Source organism: Callorhinus ursinus, unplaced genomic scaffold (genome assembly GCF_003265705.2).
Source record: "Callorhinus ursinus isolate GAN/ISIS: 27379988/994484 unplaced genomic scaffold, GSC_fseal_2.0 scaffold53, whole genome shotgun sequence".
NCBI classification, from domain to species: Eukaryota; Metazoa; Chordata; class Mammalia; order Carnivora; family Otariidae; genus Callorhinus; species Callorhinus ursinus.
This window is the reverse complement of record NW_027397115.1, coordinates 5,317,247-5,340,856: the sequence shown is the minus strand read 5'-3', so window position 1 is coordinate 5,340,856 and position 23,610 is coordinate 5,317,247. Positions and strand designations below refer to the sequence as shown.

The 23,610-nt window shown below is 44.4% G+C and overlaps 1 protein-coding gene across 5 annotated transcripts in view; it reads right to left on the bottom strand.

Annotated features, from left to right (window-relative positions):
* The window catches only part of BCAS1 (brain enriched myelin associated protein 1), a 96,202-nt gene that overhangs the window by 63,933 nt on the left and 8,659 nt on the right, over positions 1-23,610 (bottom strand). For 4 of the 5 annotated variants that reach the window (XM_073883918.1, XM_073883920.1, XM_073883922.1 and 1 more), the window contains exons 1-3: positions 21,044-21,071; positions 19,428-19,504; positions 16,581-16,659 (exon numbers count right to left, since the gene is read on the bottom strand). In XM_073883918.1, the coding sequence (XP_073740019.1) occupies positions 16,581-16,659; positions 19,428-19,504; positions 21,044-21,056 (169 nt within the window). In that variant the 5' untranslated portion in view covers positions 21,057-21,071. Of the gene's footprint in view, positions 1-16,580; positions 16,660-19,427; positions 19,505-21,043; positions 21,072-23,610 lie in introns of those variants that run through there. The other variant, XM_073883919.1, reaches the window with a different exon arrangement.

Here is a 23,610-nt window from a genome sequence, read left to right as displayed (position 1 = left end):
TAGAACAGAGTTACATTCTTTATGCTTGGATTGGCAAACCAGTGGGGGTACATCTGTAAGTGGTGGCCTTGGGTTTCACATTCACAAGTGCCTGCCTCAGAACAAACTCAGATGAAAGCAGAGCCAAAAGATTCAAGGAACAAATGCCCCGTGATAGAATTTGAATACCTGGATCCAGCTATGCCTGAAGATGAAATTTACCATTACGTGGCCAACAGATTTTTTTTTTCACTCATGCCAACTTAAATTAAGTACATACTCAGTGACTTGGAGAGAATTTCACGGAATTGGCCAGTACCATTTCACTTGTCAAGTAATAGCAAACAATCCTCTCCCTGGGAAGCTGTCTCTAAGCTCTGCAAGTCTGTCCAGGAAGCAGTTAGTATGGAAGGGAGGAAGGTAAAGAGAATGAAACAGGAGGAAGTAAGTTACAAGGAGCTGGATAGAGACGCCACCAACTCTTTGTCTTCGCAGTAAAAGTGAAGGGAAAAAATCCACTTCAGGAAAGAAATTACCACTTTTGAGACCTCCGATAAACATTGGAAACAAAATATGTCCTAAAACATCGATTTAAGTGCACATGCATGCGCACACATGCACACACTGACACTCACACACATCCAATCTGTGAATGAATAGGAAGAAAACCCACTGGAGTTACAAGGTTTATACTCTTGCAAAGATGAGTATTGTTTACATGCCTTCCTCACATTATTATGGAAAGAATTAAAAAGTTCCTTCAGGACGATAGGAACCAAGCTTTCAATTCCTATAAGCAATCTTGAGAGAAGCTCATCTTGAATCTGGTTTCAATAAAAAGTTTTCTCATAAAGCAGACAAACAGATGACATACCAAAGAGATTTTACTTTCCTTGAAAAAAAAAATGTGTAAGAGTTTAAGGGAGATGAAAAGGAATCAAGTAAGAATGCAGATGACAGCCCTCAAATATCTAGAAGAGTTGAACATTTTGATCTTCTTAGTGCAGAAAATATATTTTGTATTATGTGCTTTTTAAAAGAAAGTCATTGTAGGCAGACATGGGATTGAGAACTTATTTCCAGTGGCATTTTGGTGTCATTGTTAAGAACTTAGATTCTGGAGCCGAGGACCTCGGTTTGACTCTCAAATATGAAATACAGATGGTCCTCGGCTTACAGTGCTGGGACTTGGTTTTTCGGCTTTACAATGTGCAAAAGTGATACTCATTCAGGAGAAACTGTACTTGGAGTTCTGAATTTGGATCTTTTCCTGGGTTAGCGATATGCAGGGTGACCCCCTCTGGTGATGCTGGGTAGTGGCAGGTCCCAGTCAACCAGGTGATCATGAACCTGTACACTGACAACCCTTACAGCCAGTCTGTCTTTCCCTTTCAGTGCAAATTCAGTACATTTCATATACATGGAATACTCAACACTTTTTACCAAATAGGCTTTGTGTTAGATGATGTTACCCAACTATAGGCTAATGGAAGTGCTCTGACCATGTTTAAGGTAGGCTAGACTAAGTTATGATGCTTGGTAGATTAGGTATAGTAAATACATTTTCTTTTTTTAAAGATTTTATTTATTTATTTGAGAGAGAGAGAGAGAGAGAGCGAGCATGAGCCAGGGGGAGGGGCGGAGGGAGAGGGAGAAGCAGACTTCCTGCTGAGCAGGGACACTGACATGGGACTCAACCCCAGGACCCTGTGATCATGACCTGAGCCAAAGGCAGATGCTTAACTGACTGAGCCACCCAGGCACCTATAAATACATTTTCAACATACAATGGATTTATCAGGAGGTGGCCCTATCCTAAGTCAAGGAAGATCTATCTGTGATCTGGCTAAATTACTTTATATCTCTATGCCTCAATTTTCTTATAAAATGGTCAAGAAAATAACAATGCCTTCTTCAAAGGGTCATTATGAGGATTAAACAAAATGCTTCCTACAAGGTGCTTACTGCTTGCAGGTACGTGGTGTGTTCTTGAGAAAAATTAGGGTTTTTGCTCTATTAATATATTATTACTACCATTACTGTTTTATATTTCCAAACATAAGTCATAAGGAAAAAATATTCTAATGGTTTAACCTACAAATTTGAGTGCTCTGGAAAGACTTCTAAAAATAGTAATAATATGAATTAATTTATCTTCAAAAATCTAAGAATCTGGGCCAGAGAAGATTCAGGAATGCTTCCCACTCTCTAAGTATCAAGTATTCTCAGTCAAAACAAGCTGCTTCCTCAGAGTTCTAGTGCATATTTTAAACACACACACACAAAGTCTCTATTACAATATTCAGAACTTCTGAGGAAGGATTATGTTTTGGTTGTTTTTTTTTTTTTCCATGTGGCAAAGTTCAAATTTTCACTTACTACAACTGTTCGTTCATTGACTATTTCCCATGTACCAGGCATTATGGCAAATGCTGTCTGTAACAAGAAGCATTTTATTTATGTATTAGAGCAAATGTATACATTAGGTACTATCATCACTCCCATTTTACAGGTGGGAACATTGAGGCTCTGAGAAGTAAAGTCACCTTTCAAACATCATCCTGCTCTTAAGCAGGATGCTCTTAAGTCAGAATTCGAACCCATGTTTGCCTGATTCCAAAGTTCAAACCCTTGACATTTTGTAGTAGAAGCAAGAACAGAAGAGAGGGAGAGAACAAAGCAAAGTTTGGTTAATGGAATTAGCGGATTTTCAAGAAAACACTATGCACAAGAGAAAAAAACAACAACTGTGTTTTCTCACATTTGGGAGACATTGGTGTGTGACTTTGTTTTGTTTTAAATAAAAATTAGATCATGTCATTCATCTACATAAAACTATCCAAAGAGGGCTTCACCCTAATTAAAATCAAGCCCGAACTCTACCATGGCCAACACCTGTTAGAACCTCAGCTCAGCGCATGTTCCTCTTCTTAACACACCAACCTCACTCTAGCTGTTCTTTCCGCCTGGGAATGTTTCCCCTCTGATCTTTCCACGGCTACCTGGTTATCATTCAGGCCTCAGGTCAGGTCTCCCCTGACCACCCTTTCTAAAGTCACCCTCCCACTCACCCCATTTCCTCTTTGGGTTCTGCAGCGCTTTCCTTGGTCTCTGAAATGATCTCATTAATTCATTTTGCTTCTTCTCCACTAGAAAGTAAGCCCAAGTAGACAGAGACCTGGTCTGTCTTGATTACAGCTGTGTCCCCAGTGCCTCCAACAGTGCTCGGCACATAACAGAATTAAGTCAGGGAAATGTAAGGCAGGAGCACAGAGCGCAGGGCGTAGCAAGTACCCAGGGAACTTGACTGTAACAATGGCAAGAGTCGCAACTCTTGTAATAACCGGTCGTGGCAGAGGTGGCGTTCTTTCTTCTAAGAATCCATTATCCAAATCCTCCTAGTTCTTAGGGCTAAAGAGGGAAGCAGAAGCCATCACCATAATTTCATTTACAAACCAAGTGTCCACTTACGAAAGTTATTTCCCACTCAGACATCCCTTCCTGTGCGACACCGTCCTGTGTGTCAATACCCCGCTCCGTCCGGAGAAAGGACACTAAGGTGGAAATGTAATGAACACGATTTGCCAAGGGAAATTGCAAACCTTGCAGAAGATGCAGGAGTTTGCTGAGTCATGGAAAGTATTGCTCAGATCACACACGTGGCTCCTGTTGGGTGAGAATCTGGCAGAGTTCAAAGAGTTCATGGAAGAAGACAGGAAGGTAGAAGGGAAACTAGGTGATGACCCACTAAGCTCTTCAAAAGAGAATTATATTTGAATATCAAAGGATTATGGTAGGCACTTGGGAAAACTGATGAAGACCTCAAAAAGTTTTACAAAAAAGACCCTTCTGAGGTCTTGCTGCAGGAGTCAAATGACACATCAAACAACTGTGGCTTTCTGTGTTGTGCAAATGCATTTGTTGTTTTATAGGTCTTGAAATAAAGATTCATGTGGCAGATACTTATAGCTTGGAGGAAGATGTTAGATTTGGAAATTTCGTGGAATGATCAGATTTCATGCTTTTCATTTCAATATGAAAAAGCCACGATGCCTAGGCCAAGAAATTCCAGCATAAATAAAAGAAAGGAATGAGCTAGGGGGCATCTTAGGTCTGAAGGTTCTCGACTATTAGCTTGATAGAACATGTCTGAGCATCTAGTGGTGGAAATGCTGTGTTTTAATGTTGGGTTCCAACATTATGTGGGCAAAAGGTAATTGTTCACTCTGTGCTCTCTCAAAAGTCAGCAGTGATTTGCCCATCACTGTGGGGTGAGACTATATTAGAAAGCTCACCATTTCCACTCTCCTTTCTGCTCACAGATTTCCTATCATTCATGTGCTGCAAAAGTCTGGAACCTACAAAGATAATTCGAATGCTAAACCACCATTGCTCCAATGGGAGCCAATATTGTCACTCAAAGACACATTCAGGGGCGCCTGGGTGGCTCAGTCCATTAAGCATCTGTCTTTGGCTCAGGTCATGATCTCAGGGTCCTGGGGTCAAGCCCCATATCGGGCTCCCTGCTCAGCGGGAAACATGCTTCTCCTTCTCCCACTGCCTGCCACTCCTCCTGCTTGTGCTCTCTCTCTCTATATATATTTCTCTGTCAGATAAATAAATAAAATCTTTAAAAAAAAAAAGACACCTTCAATGTTTGATTTTTTTGTTTTTTTTCTCAATTTGATTTTAATACACATTTAACATGTGTTTCCTACCCAAAACAATTGATCTCTTAACTCTTTTCTTTTTCTGTACAGACCTTCTGCCCTCATGGCAACGTAACTAGCATCTGCAACACAGCATGGCTTGTCAAGCTTTGTCCACACTCATACAAATACATATAAGCATTCCAGATACATGTACACAGGGGTTGTGTTCGTTCTTCTTGGTTTTTACAAAAATTGGATCAGATCAGACATAGGTTTTGATTGCTTTTATATATCGTTGTTACAGATGGAACGTTTGTGACCCTACAAAATTCATAGGTGGAAATCCTACCCCCTATGCCGGTGGTATTAGGAGGTGGGGCCTTTGGGAGGAGATTAGGTCATGAGGGTGCAGCCCTCATGAATGGAATTCATGCCCTTATAAAAGAGGCCCCAGAGAGCTCCCTTGCCCCTTCCACTGCTTGAGGACCCAGTGAGAAGGTGGCCATCTATGAACCAGGAAGAAGGTTTTACTAGACAACAAATCTGCCCCAGTCTGTGGTATTTTTGTTAAAGCTGCCTGAATGAACTGACAGTCACAGTCACAGTCCTCCCAGTCAGTATGTCCAAATCTATCCTATGTTTTTAGTAGGCTCCATGCCCTGCATGGAGCCCAGTATGGGGCTTGAACTCATGACCCTGAGATCAAGACCTGAGCTGAAATCAAGAGTCAGATGCTTAATCAGCTGAGCTACCTAGGCGCCCCTATTTTATTTTTTTTAATAACTGCATAATATTCCTTAGTATGCATATACCAAAAGATATTTAAGCCATTGCCCTAATCAATGACCGTTCTGATAGCTTCCAAGTAATTGTTTCCATTTCTATTGCAAACAATGCCGGGATAAACATCTGTGTTCAAAAATCCTAAACTAATGCTTTATTTCTATGGAACAGAGGCACAGATGTGGAGCTGCTGCACCTAAATCAATGTGCATTTAATTTTTGAAAAGAGACACTACCAGATTTCTTTCCCAGAAAGGGCTCCAGCGATGCACATTTCCAGCAGCAATGTGATAGAGCATCTTTCTCCCACCCCCAAGGGTGGCAGGGATCGATATACAACATAAAGCACATCTTAAATGGTAAAAACATACCAGGGAAGGTCACATATTATTCTCTCGGTGCCCTCCAAGGATAAGAACACCAAGGATAGGCCTTGGACGTGGAGGGTGGGGTAGGTAGAATTCATGCCCCATAAAACTCTGCTGAAGAGTGACAGTTATTAGCTTGACTCTGGGGATTGGGAGTAGCCGGACAGAAAGCACTAGGAGACAAGAGGCTTGGGCGAGAAGGACGGGGAAAAGCAGCCAAATCAAGAAGACATTATATTCTCCAGAGTCGACATATGAATGATCAGTGAGCACACGAAAAGATGCTCAATGCCATCAGTCATTAGGAAGAGGCAACCAAGACCATCACACGGTACCACTTTACGCCCACTAGGATGGCCATTATCAGAACGACGGACCGTCACCAGTATTGGCGAGGCTGAAGAGCTATCAGAATGCTCATACGTTGCCAGCGGGAAGGTAAAATGGCACAGTTGCTCTGGAGAACGGGTTAGTACCTCCTCCGGAAGTTAAACATAGAGTTCCTGTATGACCCAGTAATTCCACTCCTAGGTACACAGCCAAGAGAATGAAAACACATGTCCACACGAGAACGTGTACACAGATGTTCACAGCAGCATTATCCACGATAGTTGAAGAAGCGGAAGCCGCCCAAATGTCAATCAGTCAGCTGATGAATGGACGCACAAGACGTGGCCCATCCAGACAGCGGAGTAGTATTCAGCCATGGAAAAGAATGAAGCATCGTGACACACTATGACACAGGTGAACTTGAAAACATGACAGCAGATTAGTGGTTGCCAGGGGCTGGGGGAGCGGCTACAGGGAATGACTGCGCATAGGTACGGAGTCTTTGGTTGGAGTGATGAAAACGTTCTGGAATTAGATAGTGGGGATGGTTTGTGTTACCTTGTAAATATACTCAAAAGCACTGAACTGCGTACTTTAAAAGGATGAATTTTGTGGTATGTGAATTATAACTCACTTTGGAAAAGGAAGACGTTGTATAAACAAACATCAAATGGGGGGAGTGGGGTGGGGAAAGGAACACCAAATGTGAGCACACAGTTAAAAGGAAAGACACACAGCTGACTTTTAAGCATATGAAAGGATGCCCAACCTCATGAATAGTTAAATATGAGCAAAATTAGGAGACTTAGCTTTCCACCTATCAAACTGGTGAAAAAGGAGATATTTAGTAACCTAATAGGGAGGGAATAGGAGGAAGAACAGCCCCATCTATCGTTGGTGGCAGTGTATTTTGGCAATCTTTTTGGAGGGTAATTTAGTAATATATACCAAAATTTAAACATTCACAAGCCCCGTGAACTCTAATTTCTACTCTTAGAATATTACCCTACAAATATAATCGCATCGAGGCACAGAGACACAGAACAGATGCACACAATTTGCTGGGCTACTGTCCCCATGACAAAAGACTAGAAACAACCTAACTGCTTATCAGTAGGGGCCTGGTTGTGAATCCCATACAGTGAAATCCTCCACACGCATGAACATTCTCCAAGGCACCCAGTAAGGGAAAAAGGCCATGTCCAGCTGTATGTACAGAATGTTCCCATTCGTTTTTAAAAAGTGGTGTTGAGAGGTAGAGCAGCAGATTTTAAAATATGCTCAGTTGGAACACCTCTGGCCTTAAGAAACGGTAAAGAATGCTTGCCTCTAAGGAAGGAAATGGGAAGGGGACAGACTCAGGGCGGGGATGTTTTTCTTGTCTTACCTTATTACGTATACTGTTGGGAATGTTTATATGGACACGTACTAAGGCCCACATCATCCCATGTCCCTTAAACATGTACAAATAATGGAAGGATGGGGGAAAGGAGAGATCTAGAATGGGACCGAAGACTGACTGAGGGAACATTTGGCCTATTTCCACTTTGCCTGGGGCAGGCCCAGCAGCGACAGTGGGGTCTGTAACTAATGAGCCTGTGGCTGTGATGGAGGCTTCACCAGGCCAAGTGGGTCCTGCATCCAGGAGTGGCATGACTTCGGGGGCATCTCCATATTCCAGAGTCTGACCCTCTGCTCAGCAAACTCAGAAACCTCAAATTTTAAGTCCCCTGGAGTTGATGTACCCCTCAGAGGTCATTTTAAAAAGGGTTCATGAATGAAGCATAGAGGCGGCTTCAAAAGGGGACACAGCTGCTGGGGACCTCCTACCCATGTGGTCCCTCCCTGGTGACAACATACACCGGAGCACGTTATCAAGGCCAGGAGGCCTGGTGGGTCCAGAAGCCAAGCAAGCACACTTAGAATTAATTAGCTATAGGATTTAAATGTTTAGTCGCTTCAGGCTGGAATCACCTAAGGGTGATGATGATTTTTTTTTAAGTTATTTTTGGTGAGCGATGAAAAGTAGGGAGAACAACTTTACATTATCACAGGTTGCCAACTATGAGATCTGCTGATAGGGCCAGCATGGTGTTCGTCCAGCACAATGTTTAGATTTGTTTTTTTTTTTGAGTTGGGAAATGTCATCTGAAAATCCTCAAGTGGGGTTTTCACTGAAATCTCTTATCATCTGCTGGGGGATTTCTGCAGGGCAGCCACGCCTGGAGCTGAGAATCAGCTCTACATCACAGCTTTTGTTCCTACAAATGGAGCCAGATTCTGCTTGTATTTCCCGTCTCTTGTTCTCAGAAACCTGTGGCCTTTGAGGTCTGCTCTGCACATAGCAGATCTCACCCACTAATCTGCTGCTTTAATTGTTAAACTTCCAGAAATGTTTAGGGCAGCTTACCATTTCCTTGGTCTCATAGATTGATTGATTGATTGATTGATTGATTGATTGATTTTTTGTGCAGTGACAAGTGTTGGCAAATTCTTCCCAGTGTGGTAAAAGGATATGAAGAGAAGGTCTTTAGAAAAGTCCACTCTGGGATTAAAACTGTGGTGGAAGCATTTATGGCATTTCACAATCTGGTTAAAATGCACCCTGGGGGAGAGAAATGAAATAATGTACAGCTGACCCATGACGATCCTGTTTCTCTTTTTGCCGTTTGTCATGCTTTCTCTGGGTCTATTTCGGGCTCTCTTGGCCGACCCTTCAAGAGAGGGACAAGTTAATATTGCTCATGCTCCTGAAATCATGTCGGATGTCTCTATGTTCAGAGCAGAATATGCTGTCCGGCCTTCTTCTCAGTCCAGAGAGGCAAAGAACAAGTTGTGTTTTACTCGACAGCAGCTGCGTGGAAGTTAGTGAAATCTGACTGTATGAACCCTGGAACAGAATGCTGTATCCAGGGTGTCAGCCATGGTAGGGACAAAAAAGTCTTGGAAGAATATAAAACAGAAATGCCAATGTTTTATTTTTGAAAAAAAATGTGAATAAGGAATTTTCTATGTGAGTGCATTCCAAATGTTTCCAACCATGGCTGAACATGAACAGTTTTCAAAATACTAATGCCCAGGGAAACTTGAAAAAAGATTTGTGCCTGGGCCCTACCCTCCAGAGCTTCTGATTTACTGATTCTAGGTGGGGCCTGGTAATGGGATTTAAAAAAAAAAAAATCCTCCCAGTGATTCCAATGTGGATTAAAAATTAGGCACCACTATTTTCAGGAATTGACATCATTGTGATGGCCATCCTTTATTGTTTCAGGCACCAAGTGAAGGGATTTGCAAGCATTATCTTATTTTCTCTTCATAACACCATGAGGTGGAGAAGCGAAGTCTCTCATTTAAGCTCACACAGCTGCGAAGAGGTAAAGCGAGGCTGCAGATGTGGTTTGTCCAAAAGCACTCTCCCCAGCCATACTTTGTACAGCCTCCCTCAGGAAGAAACTGTCTAAAATGCAAACGATAAAAAATTTGTGCAAGAGCCATCAAAAGGAATGAGATCTTGCCATTTGCAATGACGTGGATGGAACTGGAGGGTGTTATGCTGAGTGAAATAAGTCAATCAGAGAAAGACATGTATCATATGACCTCACTGATATGAGGAATTCTTAATCTCAGGAAACAAACTGAGGGTTGCTGGAGGGGGAGTGGGGTGGGAGGGATGGGGTGGCTGGGTGATAGACATTGGGGAGGGTATGTGCTATGGTGAGCGCTGTGAATTGTGCAAGACTGTTGAATCACAGATCTGTACTTCTGAAACAAATAATGCAACATATGTTAAGAGAAAAGAAAAGAAGATAGCAGGAGGGGAAGAATGAAGGGGAGTAAGTCGGAGGGGGGAGACGAACCATGGGAGACGATCACTCTGAAAAACAAACTGAGGGTTCTAGAGAGGAGGAGGGTGGTGGGATGGGTTAGCCTGGTGATGGGTATTAAAGAGGGCACATTCTGCGTGGACCACTGGGGGTTATGCACAAACAATGAATCATGGAACACTACATCAAAAACTAATGATGTAATGTATGGTGATTAACATAACAATAAAAAATTATTTAAAAAAAGAAAATTTGTGCAAGAGTGTTCACTGCAACATTGTTTGGAGTGGAGAGAAAGAAAAACAGTAAAAAAATGGATGCCCACCATCCGGGGTAATGGCTGAATAAATGATAGCATATCTATACCTTAAAACATTTTGTAGCTGTCGAAAAACAATGAATTAAAGACTGTATCTGTTGAATTAGAGGGATCTGTACATGTTTGTGTAGTCCAAGGACTTTGTCCTGGGCTGGGCTGGCTGGACATGTGGGGACTAGCTTGGCATTTCTCTCTTTCTTGCCGCCTGGCTTCTTGGTGCAACCAGCATGGGCTCCCTCCCAGCAGGGCAGTCTCAGAGCATTTGGACTGACCCTGTAGCTAGCTTACCCTAAAGCTGGTGCTGCAAGAGACAAAGGCCGAGGCTACGGGGCTTCTTAAAGCTTAGCCTTGGAATTCATGTGTCATCCCATTCACTCCGTATGATTGGTTATGCAGCCCAGCCCAGATTCAATGGGTAAAGACCACAATAGGGAAACATGGAGTATTTTGGGGGGTGGGGTGTGCATTTCTGGAGACTGTCTACCATAGTAGTGTACTAGGATAATTTGATCCAACAGAAATTCTCCCCTAGAGTTTTTGGCGAGAAAAAGCACTAAGGATTAGACTTCCCAGGGCATCCTTGCAAGGGGGTGGAGGGACAAGGAGCGGTTGGGCCACCGGCGAGAGCCAGTTTTCCGAAGTCGCTGCTGTATACTGAGAAGCGAGGCCGTGGGCAATGCAGGGGAAGGAGAAAGGGAAGAGCCTGCGTGGATGGGGCGTGGAGCACGGTTTCAAGTGCGGAGTTGAGCATAAGGAGCGTACGCAGCAAGGTTACGGGGGGAGAGAGAAAAGGAATGTTTGGGAAACGAGCTAGATGCCCTTAACGTCTTTGAAAGGCCTGAGTGAAGATGTGTGCTCCTCCTGGTCGCTCAGCGCTAATTCTTCGAGATCAACGCTGGCAGGCACTGCTGACGGCCAATCCGTCAGCCAATCCACTCCAGCCCCGTGTTCTCCGCTTGCAGCCCGGAGATGGTGCCGTCCTAGCATGCCCTGCGGCTGGTGGGGCCACGTGACCTAGTTCTGGCCAATGAGATTAAGAGGTTGCCTGCTTGAGCGCAGGGCCTTCTGGGAAAGAGCTCCCGTTCTGTCGTAATAAAAAGGGGGCGGGGGAGCGGGAAATGGTGGCCCATCTTGGCCTTTCTCTTCCTGCTTTCGGATCGCCTCAGGGGAGGACGTTTTCACATCTCAGGTGGCTCTGATTTTTGGCCTTGGGGCTCCCATTACACTTCCCCCAAGCGTCACTGTTGGCAAATGCGTCTGTTCTCATATGTTATCATGGGCAGGGACACTTGGCTGAAGTATGAATTTTCAGTCCCGTAAAATGATTCCACTTACTTTTTTTTTTTTAAAGCAAAATTTGGCAATTCTTTTTGGGAATAATTGACTTGGAACAGAAAGGGAAGCTGTTACTATTTTAAGAAACTCCGTATCCAGGTGAAACAGACAGTCTCCTGTTTCTGAAAAATGATGATACATCGTGCATTAGTCTCTGCCATCCAATAGCATTGAGGACAGAACAGGTTTTTTTTGGAGAGGGGACTAATGTAAATTTGATAGAAAGGAGTCGAAGAAGGAGAAAAAATGAGGCATTTTTATTTCTCCAAAGATCAGTGAGGTTCTAGGCATAAATACACAGGTGGGAAAATCTCAGATCATCAGATGACATGACAGGGAAAGCCAGGGATAAAGGACACGCGAACAATAGACTCTGCTTCTAGTTTTTCTTGTCTCCTGTATTTCAACCCATTTACTGTGTGCCAGCCACTGTTCTTATACCTCCCTACAAAGTTAGTACTATTATTATTATTCCCATTTTACAGATGACTCTCTGAGAACACAAATTCCTTGCCAAGGTTCCACAGCTAGTGGGTGGCAGAGCTGGGACCTAAGCCCGGGTCTGTTAGACAACAAGTGTGAGTGTGCTCACATTAGTTTTCTATTGCTGCTGTAACAAATCGCCCCAATTTTGGTGCCTTACAAGAACACAAATATATTATCTTACATTCTGAAGGTCAGAAGTCGAAAATGGGTCAGCTTCTGGAAACTCGAGGGGAGTATCTGCTCCCTTGCTCTTTACAGCTTTGAGAGGCCCCCTGCATTCCTTGGCTCATGGTCCCTTCCTCCCTGTCAAGGACAACACTGCAGAATCTTCTAATCTCTCTCTCTCTCTCTCTCTGTGACATCTGCTTCTCTCCCTCTCGTCTCCCCCTGCTTCCCCCTCGAAAGGCCCTTGAGAGTACATTGGGCCCACCCGGATATAAAAGTTATGCTAGAGATAATCCAGTGAATGTCAAATTGTAATGACAGCCTTTATGAGCATCAACATTAAATCCAACCCAGCACAAGTAGCTTTCTCCATGTGTTTACCCATCTGCCAGGCACTATTCTAAGTATTTCACATAAATCAACTCATTTCAGCCTCACGATGATCTTAGAAGCTTGGTTCCACCAGGAATATCGTTCCCATTTTACAAATGAAAGGACAGAGGCTCAGAAACTTGTCCAAGCTCAGAGGGCAGAGCCACGATTCAAATCCCGCATCCTGGTTTCTTATCCTTCCTTCCTACTGCCACCCCCGCTTCTTAATAAGCCCTCCCAGGAAATGTTCCTGCAGGGTGATTAATTGTTGAATCGTAGTGGGGAAAATATAGATAAAGAGAAGGAACACAGTCACCCAGAATCCCACTCACCCCTTTCTCTGGTGACTTTTCTCTATGCGCATATGTATATGTATACCCCACCAGAGATGAATACAGATGTGCATCAAAAGATTTGGTCAGAGAATTCTGTCAAAAGGATCAAAAAAGGCCCCCAGAATCCTACTTTTATACCCCCTTAAAAACTGCATTGAAAATGATAACTTAGTTAATAACCTGGGGAAAACAGCAAGAGGGTGATAATAGGCTGCCTTCCTCATTAAATGGGATAATCACTCCAAAGCGAGTTGCACGGGGCTCAAGTTGTCAGTGAATGACAGGCCGAATTCTGACCTCAGAGGATTAATCTAAACTCTTTACAGATTCTCCAGCGGGCGCCCGGATAAGTTGAAAGCAAGGCTGCAGGGAACTAGAGCTAAATGCAACGAACCCGTGACTCACCAAAATGCGATTCTCTTGTTTCCCTTGTCCTGTGAAGGTATTCGCACAGCAATATGCTATTCCAGACTGTAGTCCTGTGTTTCTGTAACCTGTTTTCCTCCTTTTAGGAATTCCTTCCATATATAAATATATATATATAAATATTGGGGAGGAAAAGAGGGAAAGACGGAGAAAAGGAGGGAGAGAGGGACCGAAAGAAGGGAGAAGGGGGCAGTGCTTTCTCAATTCCCAACACTATGTTCTTCTGTTCATCCTACACACTCCTTGCCCTTGCGTCCTATACTACAAACAGGGGAATAATCGTATAATTATGATAGAGAAAGTAATTTCCATAGGGCGTATTATATTCTCAATGCCTCTCAATTTCTTGAGAACATCTACAGTTTGTAAATTATATAAATGGTATGATTCTCATTTCAAAGCCCATGCATCTCAATGGCCAGCTTTTACCCCATTCTCATCAAAGGCTACTGCTATAAATACAGTCCATTTTGTGTACATCAAAGTATAAGTTTGACCCACAGGGTTTAAAGGCAGGAAGAAACTTGGGGCCTTTTTCTCATCCAGGGATTGCCTATCCTGGCAGTGCGTCAGAATCCTCTAGAAAGCTCCCAACCTTAGCTTATTGTAGATAGAGGCTATGGGAGGGGACCTGCCATCTAAGCTTTTAATAAACTCCTCAGGAATGATATTGTGATATAGAATAAGAAATACCTATTTGGTCTTCATCCTCATTCCGGGCACAGACCGCCTCTAAAACTTATCATATAAATGGTAAGAGCCATGAAGACGTCTTTTGTTATTCATAACAAGGCAGCGCCTTTTAACTACCTCTGAGTTTATGTTAATGAGTGACTTTGGAAAGCCCCTAAGGATGGGGGCCCTGGTTGCCAGGGGAACCAGCCTAGTGATTAGAGGGTTGGAACTTTCCACCCCATCCCCCATCTCTGGGGGGGGAGAGTGGCTGGATATTGAGTTCCATCACCAATGGCCAATGACTTAATCGATCATGCCTGTGTAATAGAGCATGCACAAAAATCCCTACAGTACAGTGTTCCGAGAGCTGGACTGTGAGTACCTGGGGGTGCGGGGAGGGCACGGAAGCTCTGTCACCCCCAGGTCCTCCTACCTTGCCCTATGCCTCCCTTCCATCTGGCTGTTGCTGAGTTGTATCCTTTTATAATAAACTGGCCATCTAGTAAGTCGACTGTTTTCCTGAGGTCTGTGAGCCGTTCTAGCAAATGACTGAACCTGAGGTGGGGCTCATGGGAATCTCTGATTTGTGCGGGTCACCTGACCACCCACCGCTTGTGACTGTCAACTGAAAGTGGGAGGCAGTCTTGAGGGACTGAGGCTTCAGCCTGTGGGTGCCGATGTTAACTTTAGGTCAACAGAGTCAGAACTGCTTTGAGACAGAGGACACTCAGAAGCGTCACAGAATTGCTTGGTATGGAATCCCCACACATTTGGTGTCAGATGTGGTGTGAGTAGTGGAATATAAAGAAAGGAGTTTTCTCCTAACACTAGGAGATTCTAAAACCTCTAGAACCAATAATAGGACTCATTTCCTCATTGCTCAGAATAAGAAACTGAAGCCCAGAAACTTACAGGCAAATGACAGGAACCATAATCATAAAATAATAATGACAGCTAATACATAGAGCACTTACTATGTGGCAGGCGCTGAAATAGGTGCCTTATTAAATTCGATACTTATGTTGTAGGTACTAATGTTATCCCACTTTACAGACAAGGAGACTGAGGTTCAGAGAGCTTAAGTAACTTGCTTAAGGTCACACAGCTGGCAGCTGGCAAAGCCAGCAGTTTGATTCCAGAGTTCTTACCCTTAAGTACTTCTTCTTCTTATATAAGTTTATGTATATACTCTGCAAAGTAGGACCTGTCCACTTTTCATACGCTGAAAGTGTAGTGTTCTACTGCAGGACAAATAAAATAGGTCAGTATATCGTCCCATTTTAAAACTGGCCTTGTCTAGGGAATATTCTGTTGCCTTGTCTACTTAGCTGGTTTCTGTGGAGTTCCTAAGTGCCAGGTAATATGTAAATGCTTAATGGACAGGCTCCTTTAATCCTCTTGGGAACTGTGTGATGTATGTGTTCTTGCCCCAGAGGGCAGCTGAGAAAGCCGGGGTTTAGAAAGTCAAATGGCTTGTCCAGGTCACACGGCTAGTCCATGGCAGAGCAGGGACTTTTTTTTTTTTTTAAGATTTCATTTATTTATTTGACAGAAAGAGAGCATGAGCACAAGCAGGGGGAGTGGCAGGCAGAGGGAGAGGGAGAAGCAGACACCCCGCTGAGCTGGGAGCCTGACATGGGGCTCGATCTCAGACCCTGGGATCATGACCAGAGCCCAAGGCAGATGGTTCACCGACTGAGCCACCCAGGCGCCCCGCAGAGCAGGGACTTTAACCTTGGTCTGTCCAACTCCAAATGCCAACCTCTTAGTGTTTTCACTCTTTTGCTTTTGTCTTATCTGCTGGAGATCCCTGGCCTCTTCCAGCGGTTATGCATACTCAGAAGGGATGGGTGCTGCTCAGGGTTGAACTCTATCCACCAGTGCCTGTGACTTCATTTGGAAACAGAGTTTTTGCCAATGACCACGTTAAGATGAGGTCAATTAGGGTGGACACCAATCCAATGTGACTGTGTCCTTATAGAAGGGGACATGTGGACATGCAGACAGATGTGCATAGAGAGGACAGCATCTGGAAGCCACGGAATGCCTTGAGGCTCCTAGGACCTAGGACAGAGGCAGAGAACAGAGTCCCGCTTGCGGTGCTCAGAAGGCGCCAACGTTGCCGATGTGTTCAGGCTGTGGTACAGAGGATTGTCCATGGTGATGAGGACTGTCCCCTAGCCGGGACTACCCATCACCATCACTGGGTTCCTCTTCTCTCCTACTTCCCCACTTCCCCATGGCTCATGGTCTCTACCTTCATTTTTTGTGTCTGTGGTTTTACTTTTTAATATAACCGAATGCAATCAAAAGAAAAGACTTGGGGCCTCCAGCACTGTGAGACAACACGTTTCTGTTGTGTAAGCCACCCCGTTTGTAACACTGTCTTGGTAGCCCCAGGCTACTAACACTAATGTTTTCAAAGGGAGACTGTGACTTCAAGCCTTGCATTTTCTTTTCACCATGTACAGGATCCGCAGACCCTTCCCCACCCCCCGAGGAGCAGCCCACCTCCCCCATGTGGCACTGACCTTCATCATAGAATGGAATGTCGTGGGTCGATATGATCACCGGCGTCCCGTTCTGACCACACTCAATCTCAGATGCCACCTGCAACAGAACATGTGGCATTGGTAGTCAGATGTTGGGAAAATCAGAACTTAGGGAAGAACCTCGAGGCCACAAGGTACATCACCGAATTAAACTTAATTTAAAGGCTGTGTTTCTGGAAAGTACCCAGCTTCCCATCATGCTTCAGGAAACTAAGTAACCCATTCACCTCAAACGGATGAGCCCCACAAATACAGGCAGGATGGACCCCGTCGTACAGATGAGATGCCCAGCTAACAGACACTTGTCTAATCAGTGGGGAGCAAGAATTTGATACGGTGATCCCCAAGCCCCGTGAGATTAACCACATGCTACCAACCCGCACACATAGCACGGTCCCCAGCCCAGCCCTTAGTCAACAAACTTGTCAAATACAGGAAGTTCGCTGTTGGCTTTCTTTCTGCTCCACACCCTCTCTGTCCAACCTCGCTGTTTTCCCAATTTCCTGCCCTGATTGTTTTTATTCTTGACATTTGCTGCAGGTATTTAAAAAGCTTGTATACATATTTATATATATGTGTGTGTACGTACGTACACATACACTCACACAGAAAGAAAAATGTTCCAAGAGTGAATGTATGTTACATAATGCTATTTTAGTAATAAGGCCATCTAAATTATACCACCAATCGTTGACACTAATTGGATACTGATTATGTGCTAAGCATTCTGCACGCGGTATTGTATTTTGCGAATACCATCGGTAGTTTAATACATGTGAATAAGTGCCCAGAGAGGAAACTATAGTCTGAATGGCAGCTCCTGACGGTGGGAAACTTCTGGAGGGACACAGAAGGCTTTTCCTTTCTTTAGGTTTTTATAATGGTCTTAAGTGTTTAAAATAAGCCTGCTTTCTTGAATCTATCATTAACCCTCCCAAGAAATCACAACAAGGAAACACCTAACATGTGTGACCATTTGGCTCCGAGCTCACGACCGGCATCCCTTGGGGCGATCCTGGATGTGCCAATTGGTTTCTTTGGCTTGCAGAGTTTTTGTTTTCAAGTCTTTGGGAATCAGTTGCCAATATTTAAAAAGCAGGAGATTTCATTAACACTGCTTTCCAACTGCTAATGACAAACCAGACTGGGAACATCTGGTTGGTTCCTGTCGGCCAGAGTCCGCCATCTGCAAATGGACCCTTGGTCCCCGGTCCCCTGAAGGTCCTGCCCGCCTGCTTCCCTCCCTTCTATCACCTCCGAGCCCCTGGAGACCAGAGGCTCCCAGACTAGGAGTCACTTGGGTGCTTGAGAGACTCCTGATGCCTGAGCCCCCACGCAGAGGCTGCATTTCAGTTGCCGTCCAGTGGGGCCAGGCAGCGGGAGTCTGTCTGCAAAGCTTCCCAGATGATGTACTCAACAGTCAGGCTTGCTACCCACTCTGCGGGCACTGGAGTTTTTAGCCCATTTCTTCAAATCCAGCCTTCTATTCTGAGCAGGAATTCTCCAATGATATGATCAATACTAGTTTGTAGGGGGTTGTAAACCTCCTATGGGGGTTTCCATGTTCACTGGGCTCCAAGTCTTAAATGGAATCGATTTCAGAAGCACTGGATGGTAGAAATGTAGGCTTTCTGCCACTTGGTCATAGAAGATCTAAGGAGCAGTGCTGGGGTGTCCCTGGCCTTAGCTCTCCAGAGCAGTCTCCTAAAGGAAGCGTTCCTAAAGTAGTGCCCCAACTCGGCTGCCCCGAAAATGCAGATGCCTGCCCTCACTCCCACGCAGATTCTGGTTTAATTGGTCTAGGATGCTACGCCTGCCAGGTGATCCCAATGTGTAGCCAAGGCTGTGAGCTACTGACCCGAATCTGGGTTTCCCATCCTCAGCACCACTGACCTTTGGGGCTAGATCATTCCCTGTTGTGGGGGCTGTCCTGTGCACTGTTTAGCAGCATCTCTGGACTCTAGCCACTAGATCAGTAGCCCTGAGCTGTGACAATCAAAAATGTCTCCAGACACTGCCACATGTCCCCTGGTGGGGCGGGGGGCAGGCAAAATCACCCACAGCTGAGAACCACCTGGCGGTAGGTACCGAACTGACCCCATACGGTGCACCTTGGAGGTCCTCAAAGACACAGGTTTCATAGACTCCCAGCCTTGTAATTTTGGATTCAGTAAGTCTTAGGTGGGGCCTTAGAGCCTGCATCTTTTTCTTTTTTTAAGATTTTAATTTATTTATTTGTCAGAAAGAGAGAAGGAGAGAGGCAAGCAGAGGGAGAAGCAGGCTCCCCACTGAGCAAAGAGCCTGATGTGGGGCTCGACCCCAAGACCCTGAGATCATGACCTGAGCCGAAGGCAGACGCCCAACACACTGAGTCACCCAGGTGTCCCTAGAGCCTGCATTTTTTTTTTTTTTTTAGTATTTTATTTATTTGACCGAGAGAGAGACAGTGAGAGAGAGAACACAAGCCGGGGGGGGGGGGGGGGGGGGGAGGGAGACGCAGGCTTCCTGCTGAGCAGGGAGCCTGATGTGGGGCTCGATCCCAGGACCCTGGGATCATGACCTGAGCCGAAGGCAGACACCCAATGACTGAACCACCCAGGCGCCCCTAGGGCCTGCATCTTTAACAAGCTCCTGGATGGATGCTGGAGGTTTGAGTACAACTGAAGAATCCCTGGGACAACAGCACATCATCAATAATGTCTATGTGATGAGCACTGAAAAGGCCATTTCCTCTGCTGTCATCCCCAAGTCTAGCTACCAGTAGCTAATGACCCAGTAGCTAATGATCTTGCTCAGCTAGTAGTTAGGTGACCCTAACTACACTACCTTGTTAGCGTCTGTCTCCGATTCATTCTCTTGGTCTTCAGCTCTTTGTGGGACGCTCATTTGGTTACCCATTGTTCCTGCAATAGAGAAAAAAAGAGAAAGAGAAAAATTAAAACCCAAGACAAATGAAAGTCTTATTCCCGCCTATGAAGTTAAGTGCAGAGAACTGAGAAGTTACTGTGGATATATTACCACAAGCCCAAGTTAGGTCAATTGCTTATACTTATTTTGGGGGATGAGAAAAGATTTGGGACTCATATATTCAGTAGAATTTAAGTCAAATGCAACCCCAGTTTTCAACTGCTGGGAGGAAATAGCTATCATTGAAAAGTATATTCAGTATAAATACCATTTTTTTCCCCTTCTAACCAAACACAGCTATGGAATCAAGGAGATTTTAGAATGAGGATAGTTAAAATAATGCTTATAATTTTTAGTATTCTCTGATCGTCAAACTGAATTAGATCCCTTGTTAAAAGCCCTCATAGCACTGGTTTTTTTGTTTGTTTTTGATTTTCATAGCACTCAGTGCTACTTGTAATTATATATTTATTTGGCTGTGTTTTCATTCATTTATTGATTCAAGAAATACATCCTGGGTACCAACTCTGTAGCTTATGCTGCGCCAGGCACGAGGGTTATGGCTATGCATTCAACAGACGAGGCCCCCTGACTTCACAGAGCTAAAGTCTGGTGGGTAGATAATAAACAAGACAATAAATCCATCAGACAGGCCAATTCTGATAGTTCAAGGCAGCATGGTACAATGATTAGGAATGCAGAGCCCGAGCAAGACAACCTGGCCTCGAACCCTCTCTCTGCTTCTCCTTGCTGTGTGTCCTTGTGTGAGTTAATTAGGCTCTCTGTGCCTCACAGGCCTGCTATAAGGACTCAATGATTGATGCTTGTAAAGTGGTAAAGACAATGGGGGGCTTGGTATAAGTAATATCTAAGTGTTAAACCCAATGGTTTAGGCAATGAACAAAAGTAAATTGGTAATATAACAAGGACCAGGCTAGGGCTCAGGAGGCAGAAGTTCTGGAATGAAGTAACAATGGATCCAGACTGGGAGGGCAGAACAGAACATTTAGCTTCTGTGTCCCTTCCCCAATACACTGTAAGCATCATGAGGCCAGGTCTGTCTGTCTTTACCTGCTGTCGTATCTTCTATTCTCACCGCGGTGTTTGCATTTATCAGGTGCTAATTATTAGTTATTGGTGGGAAGGAGGGACTTAATCATTGATAATTACGCCTCCCCTCGCCTGGACTGAGCTAGGCGTGTGCCCACATCATTACTAAGCCTCTTGAGAGCCTTGCTTTAATAATAATGATAAAAGTCAACAATTATTTATCACGTTCTCAGTTCCCAGCACTGGTTCCTAAGCATGCTCCCTGTGTCGGTTTATTGAACCCCACAGCACCCCTGTAAAACAGGTGTTGTCATCATCTCATTCTAGATATGAGGAAGTTGAGGCTGAATTACTTTCCAAAGGTCACCCAGGTAATGATGGCAGCGGCAAGATTCAAACAGGCTGCCTAGGCTCCTAACCACTGGAATGTTCTGCAAATTATTACCTCTCCTTCGAAAGGAGGGAATCAGGTCCCCAAAACTCACCCAGGAGAGACATCCAGGAAATGCAGAGTGAGAGCCTGACCCAGAGGATGCCTGGTCTCAGAAGTAGGGCTCTTTCAGACATTCTAGAGCCCTGCTGCCTTGAGACCTAAAAGTTTCTTTTTCACACACACAAATAATGTATGTTTGAGGAGCCTCGGGCTCCTCAGCTCTGGTAGCTTTCAGAATAAAAGCCAGGACTTCTGATTTCTGGTTAAAGCAGCCCATGTGTCTCCAAGGATTCCCCCGGGTTTCTGGCCCACGATATAAAGTTTCATGCCCTGGTAATAGACACACTGAGTCATCAGAAATTTCAGAGGCCAGAAGAGGGTCATAGATCTTACCCCTTGCTCTCTCGGGGAATTTGATCGATAACAGGATCTGGGGATTTTATGTGTTTTCTAATAATACCAGGTAATAAAGCTGAGCACTTGCTAACACATACAGGACACTAGTTATTTTGCAAGACTTCCTATTTATAAAATCCATGACATGCATACTTACAATAGACCATCACTTCCATCTCTAAACAGGCATCACAAATATCATATTGGATCTTCAAGACTGGGGTGGGCAAACAACAGCTGTGGGCCAAATCCAGCCCACTGCCTATTTCGGTGTGGCCGGTGAGCTAAGAACAGGCTTTACATTTATAAATGGTTGGAAAAAAAATCAGAAGAAGAAACATAGATTGTGACACAGGAAGACTATATGCACTCCAAATTTTGGTATCTATAAGTAAAATTCTGGGGGTGATAGCCACGCCCATTCATTCACGTCTTGTCAACATGGGGCTGTTTTCATGTTACAAACGCGGAGTTGCAGAATTGCAACAGAGACTAGATGGTCTAAAAAGCCTGGCTTTTCCAGAATGTTTATCAACTGCTGCTGGAGGTCACCCTGAGTGATATATACCTAGCTTGCGAATAAGAGGATTGAGGGAGCTGAGAGACAGTGCTGGTGGTAGTTAGACTGACCAGGATTTGAACCCACTGTGTATGAAAATAAAGATGACAACTCTAACAACCACAGTGATGACAAAATAGTGACAACAACAACCAAATTGGTGAGTGATTACCATGTGTTGAGAAACTATTCGAAGGGCTTTACTTAGAGTAAACTCGTTGACTCCTTGTTGCATAATCGCAAAGCATGGGTACCATTATTTCAATTTTACAGACAAGGAAACTGAGGTTAGTAGGTGTAAGGCCTTGACCAAGGCCACGCACAAGGATAGACACGCAGAAGATTATGTCACCACCTGAGCCCAGCTTTTTACAAAATTAAAAATGAGTCACCCATGGGTTTGCAAACTTTTCAAGCTCTTCTTATTCAGTTCAGATTCAGTCCAATTTGGGGAGCTACTTTCAAAAAATGTTTGAGGTCATGAAAAATCTCGGGCTGCAAGAAGTGTGATGTGAGCAGACAGGAGAACTTTTCATCCCACAGAGCTGGGGCTCCTCCGTTTTCCTGATAACTGTGGATTTGAAGTAGCTTCTTGGCAAATTCAGGGCCAAGTGAATGGAAAGAAAGACACTGCATTCGCCCGTCTTTTGCAGGGATATCCTGGATTCACAGAATATTGCTTCCCACCAGCAGTTAGAACATGGGTGTTTTGAAATGGTTCCTGCTCTTCCTTCAGATTTTGTATAAAGAGCAGGATTTACACGGGACAAAAACAAAAGGTTCCTGCCACCTATTGGCCATTGTCAGTATCAGCAGAAATGAATACAGTCAGCCTCCAGGGCGAGGTCAGACTGTTTGGGGAGGTCAAGGGGAACAATTTCACGTTTAGCAATTACAGCTTCTGTTAAAGGTTGGCTGGAGCATGGAAAGTCCTCCCCTGCCCTAAAGATAGGACAGCTTAATAAAACAATCAGGATAATCACATCTGATGTGTAGGGAGAGTGAGCCGCGTGCCAGCCCAGCGCCGAACGATCGAGGTAGAGAGCCACGTAGCACGTAGGATAAGGATGAGAATGATCCAGGGCAAGTTACCAAGCCTTGATGGGCCTCGGTTTCCTCTTCTGTAAAATGGGGATAACAAGGGCACCTGGGTGGCACGGTCAGTCAAGCGTCTGCCTTCGGCTCAGACAGAAAGAAGGACACTGCATTCGCCCGTCATGATCCCAGGGTCCTGGGATGGAGCCCTCTATCCCACTGGGCTCCCTGCTTAGCAGGAGTCGGCTTCTCCCTCTCCCTCTAGCCCTCCTTCCCTCTTGTGTTCTCTCTCTCTCTCAAATAAATAAATAAAATCTTTTTAAAAACACTTTAAGAATGTGGATGACAATAGCACCCGCCTTAGGGGGTTGTTGCAAGAATTAAATGAGTTACTATATGCAAGGTGCAGGGAAGAGAGCCAGGCACACGGTGGGCACCATAGAAGTGGTAGCCATGATTAGGGTTGTCATCTTTATTCTTTTTAAAATTTTTTTATTGTTATGTTAATCACCATATATTACATCATTAGTTTTTGGTGCAGTGTTCCGTGATTCATTGTTTGTTCATAACACCCAGTGCTCCATGCAGAACGTGTCCTCCTTAATACCCATCACCAGGCTAACCCATCC